This window comes from Beta vulgaris, chromosome 9, assembly GCF_026745355.1.
Source record: "Beta vulgaris subsp. vulgaris cultivar EL10 chromosome 9, EL10.2, whole genome shotgun sequence".
NCBI lineage: Eukaryota > Viridiplantae > Streptophyta > Magnoliopsida > Caryophyllales > Amaranthaceae > Beta > Beta vulgaris.
In genome coordinates this window covers 6,514,150-6,527,106 of record NC_079210.1, presented here as the reverse complement: position 1 = coordinate 6,527,106, position 12,957 = coordinate 6,514,150, and the positions used below count along the sequence as shown (strand labels likewise).

General features: G+C 33.6%; 1 protein-coding gene across 1 annotated transcript; it reads left to right on the top strand.

Annotated features, from left to right (window-relative positions):
- Positions 1–3,883: 3,883 nt before the first annotated feature.
- Positions 3,884–12,599, top strand: LOC104902995 (glucose-6-phosphate 1-dehydrogenase, chloroplastic). Its single transcript, XM_010690958.4, has 10 exons — positions 3,884–4,379; positions 6,850–7,040; positions 7,161–7,255; positions 7,347–7,461; positions 10,025–10,230; positions 10,309–10,458; positions 10,537–10,657; positions 10,749–10,978; positions 11,068–11,268; positions 11,934–12,599. Exons 1-10 carry the CDS (start codon positions 4,148–4,150, stop codon positions 12,184–12,186), a joined length of 1,794 nt encoding a protein of 597 aa, XP_010689260.2. The 5' UTR covers positions 3,884–4,147; the 3' UTR covers positions 12,187–12,599.
- The last annotated feature ends 358 nt before the right edge of the window (positions 12,600–12,957 follow it).

Here is a 12,957-nt window from a genome sequence, read left to right as displayed (position 1 = left end):
TATCAACTATCAATTTCTGTAGAATATTATCCAGTTTAATAATAATGTATAAAATTGCACATGTATATCTTATATTTGTGTAAAGATACATTTTTTAACAGTAATAAAAGATCGGGAAACAATTAATCAAAATTTGTGAATTCTTCACCAAATATCCCGAAGTAATTTCCTTTTTCACCAAATGCCTCCGGCCTTTCAAATTCATCATACACCACACTTTCTTTAATATTCACCAGATGCTCTTAATTAGTGACTAAGGACTGTTAGCTTTTTTGTCAATAATCCTTAATTCTGTTACAAAATTCTAATTAATCTCTAATTGATTCATTTACTCCAATAGGCCATTATTAAAACACCATACATGTCTTTTCTTTCGGAAAAAAAAACACCATCTATGGCAAAAAAGAGGAAAGAGAGTTATGAATGAGAGAGAAAAAAAAAGGACCATAGAAGGTATTTTAATCCTTGTCAATTAAGACAAATGACTCATATTGTGGTTAATCAGAGTTTAGAAATATGATTAGGAATTAATGACCAAAAAAACTAATGGTCGTTAGTCATTATGGGTATATCATAAAATTTTAAAAAATTGAGGGGTATATGGTGAATTTTGAAAGGTTGAAAGGTATTTGGTGATTTTTTTTTTACTTTGAAGTATTTGGTGAAAAAAATCGTATATTTCAGTGTTTTTACATTTAGCTCCATGGTTATATGTTATTTCAATGTTTCACATATGTAAACCTTTGCAATACTAACAAGTAACAACGGGCTATTGGCTAACACATACTCATTCGTTTTTTTCAAAAGAATTTACTCACTTCACTCTGGGAAAAAAGCAAGAAGGAAGTTCAAAAGTATGAGAAAGAAATTGAAAAGGTGGCGAGATAAACTGAAAAGTGAGATAGATAAACTGAAAAGTGAGTAAAATATTAAAAAATGGATGACATGAGTGGAAAAGGTGGAGAAAGTAGATGAGACATATTACCAAAAATAGAAAAGGCAACAGTGTGTAAATTAAAAAGAGAGTTAGTCTTGCATTGACCTGATCCAGACTAATATTATTGTAGAACAAAGCCACTTATTTAACATAGTGACTTTTTTTTTTTCATATAGCAACCTTTTAAAAATCTTAAGTTACGCTATAAAATTAATTTCTATCATAGTGATTTTTTTTATATAGTCACACTTTCTTATATTAGTTTATCATGATGAAATTTTCAGTTCGTGACATACTTACCTTTTATTCTACATAGTCAAACTTTAGAATCTATATGTACTCATTTTTTATATCTATTTTTTTTATATATAATGACACTTTTTTTTTTTTCATAAATCACATGAATTAGCATTATGTTCATACTAATTTAGTGTAGACCAAGTCCATATAAGATTTTTATTTCAAAAGAATCAGGACAAAAACAAGGTGTATAGATTAAAAAAGAGAAGGTATTGGGTCAGACGCGTCCGACCATAATATTTGGTCGGACGACTTTCAGTTGATTTCAATTTTTTTTTCAGTTGGTTTCAAATTTTTTTTCAGTTGGTTTTAATTTTTGTTCAGTTGATTTCAATTTTTTTCAGTTGGTTTCGATTTTTGTTCAGTTGGTTTCAATTTTTTTTCAGTTGATCTTTTTTATTTCAGTTGGATGTCTTTTAAGTTCAATTACTTATCTTATTGTTTCATTTACGTGTTTTATTCTAACTGAAAACAAAAATGAAGTAAATGAAATAAAATAAGTTCTAAATGAAAGCAACTTAGTTTTCAGTTACTCATATTATCGTTTCAGGAGAATATTTATAGTACACCTGGGTGTACCATGAGCATGGTACACCCAAGACTATTTTCTCCAAATGAGCAAAATGAGCGAATGAGCAAATGAGCAAAATGAACAAATGAGCAGATAAGCAAACATTTCTACTCATTTAAGAAAATGAGCAAATACTTTTATTACAAAATGAGCAAATGAACAAATGAGAAAATGAGCAAAATGCCCATATGAGCAAATTTGGTGTCAAATGAGCACCTGAAGTTCTAATTTATTACAAAAATACCCTTGGGTGTACCATGCTCATGGTACACCCGGGTGTACCATGCTCATGGTACACCCGGGTGTACCATGAGTGAACTCTCGTTTCAGTTAGTTTTCTTATTCTTTCATTTAACAACTAATAGTTTCACAAGAATAAAATAAACAACTAAAAGAATAAAGTAACCAAATGAAATGATAAATCAAGCAACTGAAAGAATAGACCAATGAACTGAAAGAATAATTCGACTAATTGAAAAGAAAAATTCGTTATGGACTCTACTATCTTCCTCATTGAAGCAAGTTTATAAGCACAACTGTGAAATTCAGCTTTCAGCAAATTCCTTCGATTTCTTCAATCGAAAGTTCAATCAATTTGAGCGAAGTTTACAGTAAAGCTGAAAGTATTCTTTATACTCTCGCTGATGCCGCCGTTTCCGCTTCTCCCGACGCTTCTGGAGCTACTGTTCAGAAAAGTGGTCGCTGGTTCGGGTTTATTTCCGACGCCATGGAAGTCGTTTTGAAGGTGAATTTCGGTTTTGTGTTGTGAATTGAGTAATCGTCTTGTATTGCTGTGTTTTTGTTTTATTGTATAATCTGGTGATCTAGATAGTTTTGGTGTTGTTCTGATAAATAAATTTGCTCTGGTACGATTAAATGTATTGTGTCCGACGGTCTGACACAATACTTTCACATTAAAAAAAGGAATGAGTACAAGACTAAATAACGAGACATCAATAATTTGGTTGAGTGCAATAACTTACCTCTTTTACTTTGAAACAACAAGGTGGATAATTTCTTAGTCAATTTTTATAATCTTAATTTTGCACAAGTGAACAAATCTAGATAAAGGCCTTCACTTTTACTTTCTTTTTATTCATCTTGACATAATCCTCTAATCTGAATTAGATAAATTATTTCGAACTAACTTTCACTTTTTAGACCACATATATTAGCTTTTTTTTTTGTTTCTTTATATAATAAAATCACTTGCATTTTATTACTTTAAATATTGCACAATGCCCGGGTAGTTACAATTATGAAATATATTATTATTTAGGGAAAACTTCAAAAAACTATCTTTTATAATCAACTTTTTTCAGAAAACTACCTTTTAAACTCTGTTTCAAAAAACTAACTTATATAACAAATTTCTTTCAATATACTACCATTTTACTATTAACGGGGTTAAATCACAATAATTGAATTGCCAATTAATTGTTTTTCTTTCTTCCCCTCTCGTTTCTTTTCTCTTTTCTCGCTACTCCACTGGCAGCAACACCTACATCGATTGTCATTTATCGATTAGTATTAAATATAAACATAAAATGGTAGTATATTGAAAAAAAAATTGTTATATAAGGTAGTTTTTTGAAAGAAAATTTTTAAAAGGTAGTTTTTTGAAAAAAGTTGGTTACAAAAGGTAATTTTTTGAAATTTTTCCTATTATTTATAAGTTTAATAATTGATTTCAAATTAGCTTTTCGTAATTTTCTTTCTAATGCAAAATTGGAAAATGAACGTTATGACATGATAAGTTATTTTTAAAAATCCAGGAAATTGGCGATAAAATTAACAGTCAATAGAATTGGAGTGTAAGAATGTTCTTACCGTAATAAAAGTGTTAGAGATAAAAAAAAGCTTGTCTATGTCTTTATAATTATAAGATTTTATTATGTTTTATTTTGAAACATTAAACATTAATATTGTATTATATTGGTGGTTAAACTCTCATATTTTATTTCAAATATGTGTATTAGAAGCTTGAGAACAGTGTCACGTCACATCGTTACATTGTATAAACTAGTTACCAAAGCCAATAAAATAGTGCACATGGCCATCTTAATTCACAAAACGAGGAAAAGAAAAGCAAGAATAATCCATAGCCTCATATTGAAGATTACACAAGGGCCCTACATGCTACTACTACTCTCATCTCAACAGTTTTCTGATGCCTAACTATCTTCAGAAGAACTTCAAGAATTCACCAGGCAATGTATCAAAAACATCTCAATCTTTTACTTTAAAATCTAAATCAAAATATCTTTCATGTAGCTAAATAATTCTTGTTCTAACACTTCCAATTTGGCCACCAAAAACTAACCCAATTGCAATATTGCATGGCTAAGCAAATGAGCACTTGCTCATCTTCAATAGTAGCAGCAGTGAAAGTTTCTCCCTCTACACTTAAAAATGGTACTTGTTTTTTGCCATCATCTTCTATTATTTTCCCTTCAAAACTCTGCTCTTCCAAATGGGTGTCTCACATTCTTTCAAGATTCTACAAAACAAAGTGCTTCAATTCAGAATCTCCAAATGGGCATCCTTTAAATCCAGTCTCTCTTCAAGATGGTAAAGTTTTTTGCTTTGTTTCATTCAGATAACTTGGTAATTCACTTCTCTTTATACTAGTTAATCACTAAAATTTTCATGCGTTGGTGTGTCATTCTTTTACTTAATCAATCAGCTAAGCTTGTTTTGAGGATGTTGTCAGTATTATGAAAGAGTGTGCCTTTTGTTTGTGGTTGCTCTTAAGAAAAATACTTTACTTTTGAATAACTTTTAGTTCAGGTGGCTAAGCACCAGCTTTATATGTTTGGTTGAGTGAGTTTTCCAGAGGAAGCAAAAATCTTGCCTGATAATGGCATAATTTTTTCAATTGCTATGATGCTTGTATAGAGCTGTTATTTGAATGTAATTTTGTAATACCCGTCATGATTGCTTTAAAGGGATTTAGCAAGCCACACAATCTCTTACAAAGTTACGTGTGTTTGCCTGGGAGTAGTCTAGGGATGGGTGACCTTCTACAAATTGTAAATAAAAGGAGACAATAGTAGCATCATTGTTTTTTGGATGATAAATAAGTACTGCCTCAATGATTCAAGGGTACTCGAGGATTCTTTTCCCTGATGATAATTAACTTATTATACTTTGTGTTACTTAAACTCTTTATTATATGTGAAGTACATGCAACCTCGATACTCTGACATGCGTATAGACACTTCATTTGGGCCAAAATCATGGAATTTCATAAAATTGCCGAGTCAGGCACTTGGACATGTACCCATGTCTGACACAAGTACCCAACTTCGAGTGACATAGATTAGACTAGTCCATTGAGCTACGAAATAAAATTGATGAGAAAGTGAGAAGAATTATTGGTAGGTACATCTACTTTGAAAGTATTGCAAATGAAACGAACTTTCCATCAGTTTAAGACATAGCATATGGTCGGATATCCAGTCTATAGTCTGCTAAACTGGTACAATTTCTCAAGTAAAACCCTTTGCAAAAAATTTATAAATGCTCTAATTTTTCCCTCTTAAGAAAATTAGGATACTGTAAATAATTTTATTCAAAAAAGGAAAAAGCAGGACTGAAATAGCATGCTCTACTGACAAATACTCCATCATGGAAACCACTATATGATAGATTGTAGGCTTATGTACTATGTAAAGTTTAGAGGAAAAAAGCTTATAAGTATATCATAAAGAAAGCAGGAGAAGAGGAAAAGGTGAAAGGGAATGGGATATGAAAAAGGAGAAGGGTTATCAAGTGTTCTGCAATAATAAAAAGATGAATGTTATGTAGCTTCTATCCATTAAGATTGGTTAACTGTGTAATGTTAATCATTGATCAGGAAAAAGAGTTGTTTCTAGTGAAATGCAAATTAGCATTTAGCAAGGCCTGGGATCATCAGTAAATCATGTCTGCATCATGGTAGCTAAGAGAAGTGGTTTGTTGTCGCATGTGAGAATAATATATCTGGACCACAAGTGCACAATAACCCAATATTCTGAGTCCATAAGTGATTATATTGGTTTTTTTACAAGTTGCAGATGAGGATACTTGAAACTTAGAGAACGATACTAGATGGCTTCTATCAATTATTGCTTCTTTCCCACATTTTTCGTTCCCGACTGTTCTGCTGGACTTTACCTTTTAACAGCCTTTTCTTCTAGAAATGCATACACATTTGAAGCATCATAGTGGAAGGTATGGCCACTTATTTCCAAAGAGATAGTGGACTAGTTTTCACAGTCAACAACAAACACATCATTTGGTTTTAGCTTTTCTTCACCGGTTGGAACACTGCATATCTAAGGACTTAGAGTACTTAACAATGTACAGTTTATTAGGGCTTCCAACTAATTTTGGGATAATCGTGGAACATGCTGATCAACTCGAAGTATAACTATAATTCAAATTTTGGATGCTATGTTTGTATTGAATTGACTATAATTTCCCTTTTTTTCTCTTTTTTTCTCTTTTTTTGGATTAAAGGATGATTATTATTGTCGTTGTAATACCTAAGAATCTAATATACACCCTTTTATGGAGTACTTCCTTGGAGTATGAGCCAAACCATTTTTATGGTGTGTTCACACTGTGTCCTTCGGTTCACAGTATAATATTCATAAGTGTGGCGTTAGCAAATGTTAACATTAATAGGAGATCAAGAGAGTATTAAATAAAAATGGTACGGTCTATATGGTTTTTAGTGAGAGCTTTCCTTGCATTTACCCTACAATCCTGTTCTTTTTTATCTTCATATTAGCCTTATTTAGTTTTTTCTACCCCTTTGGGAGGTGATGTGAGGCTCACTCTAGGCAAGTAAGTGACTTACTTTATTGACTCTGTGTTACTTCTGTGAATAAGGCCTATATACTAGATTATTTGACTTTAATCTTAGCGATTGATTTCTTGTCATATAGCGTCATGCAACATTGGTAATCATAGAGACTTCACCATATTCATGATCATATAATACATCTATTTGGCTTTGTTATTATGATATTACAATTATTTGGGCTCTGTGCAGATGTACCTGTGGCCCCAATCATTGCAAAGAATGTTGAGCCGCTAGAGGATCTTCAGGCGCTTCCGGTATTACATTCTGTCAAAAAAGATCCCACACTGAGCATAATTGTAGTTGGTGCCTCAGGAGATCTTGCCAAGAAGAAGATATTTCCTGCCCTTTTTGCTCTCTTTTATGAAGACTTTCTAACTGAGGTCCTTTGATTTTTCTAATAATATTACTAATCAACTTAATCTACTTTCATTATGTATCATGACATGTTTAATTGCACCAGAAATGAATGTTACACTGCTCCTTCCAACCATGTTATGCAGAACTTCACAATATTTGGTTATGCACGAACAAAACTGAGTGATGAGGAGCTGCGGAACATGATCAGTGCAACCTTAACCTGTAGAGTAGATCAGAGGTATCCCAATCACTAAATTTCTTCTTATTCCTTTGCTAAGTTATATCTTTTTTGCAATTTGCATATACTGACAACCTCTGAGACATTACAGGGAAAATTGTGCTGACAAAATGGACCAATTTTTACAACGATGCTTTTACCATTCCGGTCAGTACAATTCTGAGGATGACTTTTCAAAATTGGACTGTAAGCTTAAAGAAAAAGAGGTATAGTAACTGTAGATTTTCTTGAATTGTTCTCAGATGTTATTCTATCTGGTATATTCTGAGGTTTAGCTCTCAACATAGTTGTGATAGAATGAAATAGAAAGTATATGATTCTGAATTAATTACATAACCTAATAGAGGCTGACTACTTTGGTAAAGAAAATTGTCATTGGGACTTCAGAATAAGGAGAAATAGGTAAACTGAAAGTTTTGTTACTATACTTATGTTTGAGGAAAGATGGAACTGGCACAAACATTTATATCTAGGAGAAGGGAAAGTAAATTGTCTTTGGAGAGTAGCCAGGTTAATGCCATTTATGCCTACAGCCTAAAAAAGAGTGTATGAGCACTTAGTGGACACAAAAAATTAACAAGTATATGATGCTTTGTTTATTATGAAACTATCTGGTGTGTAATGCTAAATGACGGAAGGAACTTTTGCTCTGTATATCGTTGGATAAGAATTCTGGTTAGGGTGAAAGTTCATGACAATACATAACTGATCAATTGGACTTGCATTAACATATTTCTTGCTTCATGGTTTCTTCATATCTTCCATTACTCTATTTGTTCTACATAACATGTATTATCTTTTATCCTCTAGCTCTAGTTAACCAGCCTACTAGCTCGATAAATAATTTCATTACATCATGGAAAACATGTCATATCTCTAGGCTATGTAGCCTACTCAGGAATCATGATATACAATCTCAACCCTGAAAAAGATAGGTCTTCCTTATAGCTACCTAAACCAATCTCTAACTTTGTTCCTTTACTTAGACCTTTCTGTATATCTAAGAATAATTTCTACTGTATATCTAAGGATTGGTTGCTGTTGCTGCTCTTGAGCTATTCTGCTGAAACAGCCTTGTAATTTTCTCCATCCAAATCACATGTTTAGTGGCATTTTATGTCCGAGTCTATCAAGCACACATTGCCTTCTTGCTGGACCACATTCTTTCCTGCTGCAAACTCCTTGGCTATCTTTGGATGGCTAATCACCTCATATTTTCCCTGCAGAATTTTTTCAGGAAAAGGACACTTGAAATACAATAAACCTGCAATTCACATTATCAGTATCAAAAAGGGGACAAACTGATCAACTTGCATGCCTCTTCTAAATATTTCTGTCAAAACGCCTCTCCAGCGAATCTGTCATTACTCATTAGTTGTGACACATAAAGTAATTTCCATTTTCCCTGCATCAACATATTTTTCACTTATGTAATGTCGTATAAGAGCTTGACTGATGCAAAATGTGCAAATCTAGGCAATATATCCAAATTGTCAAACTGAAAACATGTTTAGATTGGAGGGAAATTTATTAGGGGGGTTAATAGGAGCAATTATAAAAAGAACAAAGGTGGGTAGATGTGGTGGTAGATGGGATTGAACAGTATCGCGTATCGAAGAGGGAGGGAGGGGGTAGCTAATACCCTCACCTTGGGGTTAGCTAATACCCTTACTTTGGGGGAATAGTTAAACAACTCCCCTATAGGGTAGTACTAATCCAACTGAGGGTAGTACTTTCCCCTTTCCTTGCTCTACAAAATCACCTACGCAATACCTTTCCTCCAATCCAAGCATGCCATGGAAATGCTCAAATGTTACGAAGCATTAACTTCCTGAAATATCCTAAAGCTGAGAGCTTGAACATGGTAGGGGTGTACCAATGTGTATGGAGTGATAGGGTGTTAGCAGTTTGCACAAGCCAATAATTGAACACAGCCTCATTTGATCAGTCAAACAAAGTATACCTGTTAGATATTAGTTGATGCCCCTTCTAAATTGAGTTCTCTTTCTTGTAATGGTCTCTAATATGTTATTCAAAGCCAAGACGTAGTACTCCCTGTGCTTTTTTTCATTTGCTGCATTAATTGTTGCTTTCACTAGTTTTTAGGAGATGTCCCTCTCAATTTTTTTGGTGTACTTTTTGACCCCTTTAGCATTAAAAGAGGTGGGAAAAGGTGAAAAAGTAGTACTTTTGGGTGGAAAAAGAGAGAAACAAATATAATAGTATTACATTTTGGTGGAAAAAAAGAGAAACAAATAAGGAAAATTTCACAAAACTACCTTTTATAATCAAAAAATTTCAAAAAACTACCTTTTAAAAATTTTATTTCAAAAAACTACCTTATGTAGCAAATTTGTTTCAATATACTTTTTATCATAAATGGGGTTTAATCAGTAATAATTGAGTCACCATAAATTGCTTTTCTTTCTTTCCCTCTCGTTTCTCTTTCTTTTCTCGCTAGACCATCGACAACAATACCTACGGCGACTGTTATTTATTGATTAGTATTAAATATAAACGTAAAATGCTAGTATCTTGAAAGGAATTTGTTATATAAGGTAGTTTTTTGAAAGAAAATTTTTAAAAGGTAGTTTTTTGAAATTTTTCCAAACAAATATAATAGTGTTACTTTTTGGTGGGTCAAGTCTCCTAATAAGAAAAGTTAAAACAATGTAGCAAGTAAAAAAAACGGAGGTAGTATATTTTCTTGTTGGACAATGTGTACACATTTGGATGTTGGAAATTGAACTTTTTATGATATCCTTTTAGGCTGGTAGGCTGCCTAATAGGCTATTTTACCTTTCAATACCACCAAACATATTTGTGGATGTGGTGAGATGTGTTAGCCACCGAGCTTCTTCAGAGAGTGGATGGACAAGGGTTATCGTTGAAAAACCATTTGGACGTGACTCAGATTCATCGCGTGAGCTGACTAGAAGCTTTAAACAGTACTTGACCGAGGAACAAATTTTCAGGTTTAATTCCATCTGATGTCTTGTCAATGATTATTTTAAAAAGTGGTACCTCAAGTCAAACCTTGAATGTCTATTCAGGATTGACCATTACTTGGGGAAGGAGCTGGTTGAGAATCTATCAGTTCTACGTTTTTCGAATCTAGTTTTTGAGCCTCTATGGTCAAGGAACTACATCCGGAATGTCCAATTGATATTCTCTGAAGATTTTGGTACAGAGGGACGAGGAGGGTAAGCTTGTAGAATCAAATATCTTTAATATATCACTAAGCAAATGTATTCATTTTTCTCATTTGACTTTACTCGTAGATACTTTGATAACTATGGAATTATCCGGGATATAATGCAAAACCATCTTCTTCAAATTCTAGCGCTGTTCGCAATGGAAACGCCAGTTAGCTTAGATGCTGAGGACATTAGGAATGAAAAGGTATTCGAAAGTTTCTTTGATGATCTCTTTTTGTTAACACTTCGAGAAGTAGTTGTGATATCATGCTTTCTCTCATTATTCATGCATCTAGGTAAAAGTGCTTAGATCAATGAGACCACTTCAGCTTCAAGACGTGGTTGTAGGTCAGTACAAGGGTCACAGCAATGGGGGAAAATCGTACCAAGGTTATACAGATGATCCAACAGTACCAAAGAATAGTCTCACTCCAACTTTTGCAGCTGCAGCATTATTCATCGACAATGCTAGATGGGATGGAGTTCCTTTCCTGATGAAAGCTGGAAAAGCTCTTCATACAAAGAGGTTTACATGCATGAACATTACTCTTTTATGTTTCCTTAAAATATTTTTTTCACATTTCTGCAATGAAGCTGTGTGCATGTGAAATGCAGAGCTGAAATCCGGGTGCAGTTTAGACATGTTCCTGGAAACTTATACAAGAGAATCATTGGTAGCGATTCAGATAAAGCTACCAATGAGCTTGTTCTTCGGGTTCAACCTGATGAAGCAATTTTCTTAAAAATCAACAACAAGGTTCCCGGCCTTGGGATGAGATTGGATCGCAGTGACCTTAATTTGTTTTACAGTGCTAGGTAAAACACACATATCTTAACATATTGACCAAATAAATGCTATAGCCAAAGTAGATTTCTCAATATCAACTTCCTTTGTTTTGGGCCACTTTCTTATGCAACTCGACATTTTTAATATAATCGAAAAATGTCAATGGGAGATTTTACTGGCCTTGAGTTAAAACATTTATGCCAAATGCAGCTTAGTTTATTATTCCCTCTGTCCCCTTTGTTTCCCCATACTCCTACGTTTTCAAGAGTTGCATTGAGTTAGCAAGTTGTTTTGTTTTACACTATTGAGTTGATAGGTTGTTTTGGCTTTTCGCATGTGGGGTATGCGGACCATGTACCTTAAAAGTAAATGGAGCAATCTTACGAGGACAAACTAAAATGGGAAATGTGGCAAACCAAAAGGGTCGGAGGGAGTCGTATGTGACAATGTTCAACTTGATGCTAGCGCATAGTTTAAAAAAAAAAAGAGATTTTACTTCTTAATCTGATCAAAAATCTTGTTCTTAAAATTTGGTGTGAAGAAAAAAAAAGATAAAAAGGGATGATTAGAATGATCTTGGCTTTGCTCAATTATAAATACGTTTTGCAATCTGAGAGGGTTAGATTTGATGACCTACCCCCTTTTTCCCAATTCCCAGTTCCCACTCCCTGACAGTGTCTGCTGACTTTTGAAGGTATCGTGGAGAAATTCCTGATGCATACGAGAGGTTACTTCTGGATGCAATAGAAGGAGAGCGGAGGCTGTTCATTAGAAGTGATGAACTCGATGCTGCATGGGCATTGTTCACGCCATTGTTAAAGGCTCTAGAAGAGAAAAAGGTAGCACCAGAGCTTTACCCATATGGTAGCAGAGGACCTGTTGGAGCCCATTATCTTGCTGCTAAACACAATGTTCGCTGGGGTGATATTAGTGGTGAGTACTCGTGAAATGATAACCAAGGCATGGTTATGTGAGTAGAGTGCTCTAGCCTTTATGTGGTACGTATATTCACTACGGAGCTAAAACTCTGGCAGCTAACTTGTGAATACAAGCTTGGTGCTGAATTCCTGTTATCATGTATGAATGGTATCGTGAGCATGGGACGCATATACATAGAGAATGGAATAAGCATGAGAGGAACATATTCGACGAATGAAAAGTTGTTTCTGTATTGCACACTGTAGATTTATCTGTTTGAGTCAATTTTATACAAAATCAAGTGTCTTACTACATGCTAAGCATGTAATGAATCAGTCAATTTGTAGTTAAAGCTCTATTCATTTTGATGAACCGAATGGATTCTGTTAGTTGATTTTGCTAACAGTTTGTTGTTAAGAAACAGCATTGTTGCCCCTTGTCATCCTCATCCCATGGGTAGATTGGCTGTCATAATTGGTTTGTTTGTGTTTTAATAACTGATCATCAAGAAATGCTCAAGGGTGTGGATTTTGGAGAAAGGAAGAAACTAATTAACTTCTTAATTCTTATCTAACTGTTTTTGTCTAGCAAACTGTTAAGATAATATTTAGGAGATATTGTATATATCTTTAGATTTCCTAAGTTGTGTTAATATCTTTTATTTCCTATACTTATCTTTTAGAATTAGGAATATGATGTACTATATATATACGTTTTGAGGTGAATGAGAAGGTCAAGCTGTTGAGTTTATTTTATCATGGTATCAAGAGCCTAGGTTTAGGGTTAAACAAAATCTGAAA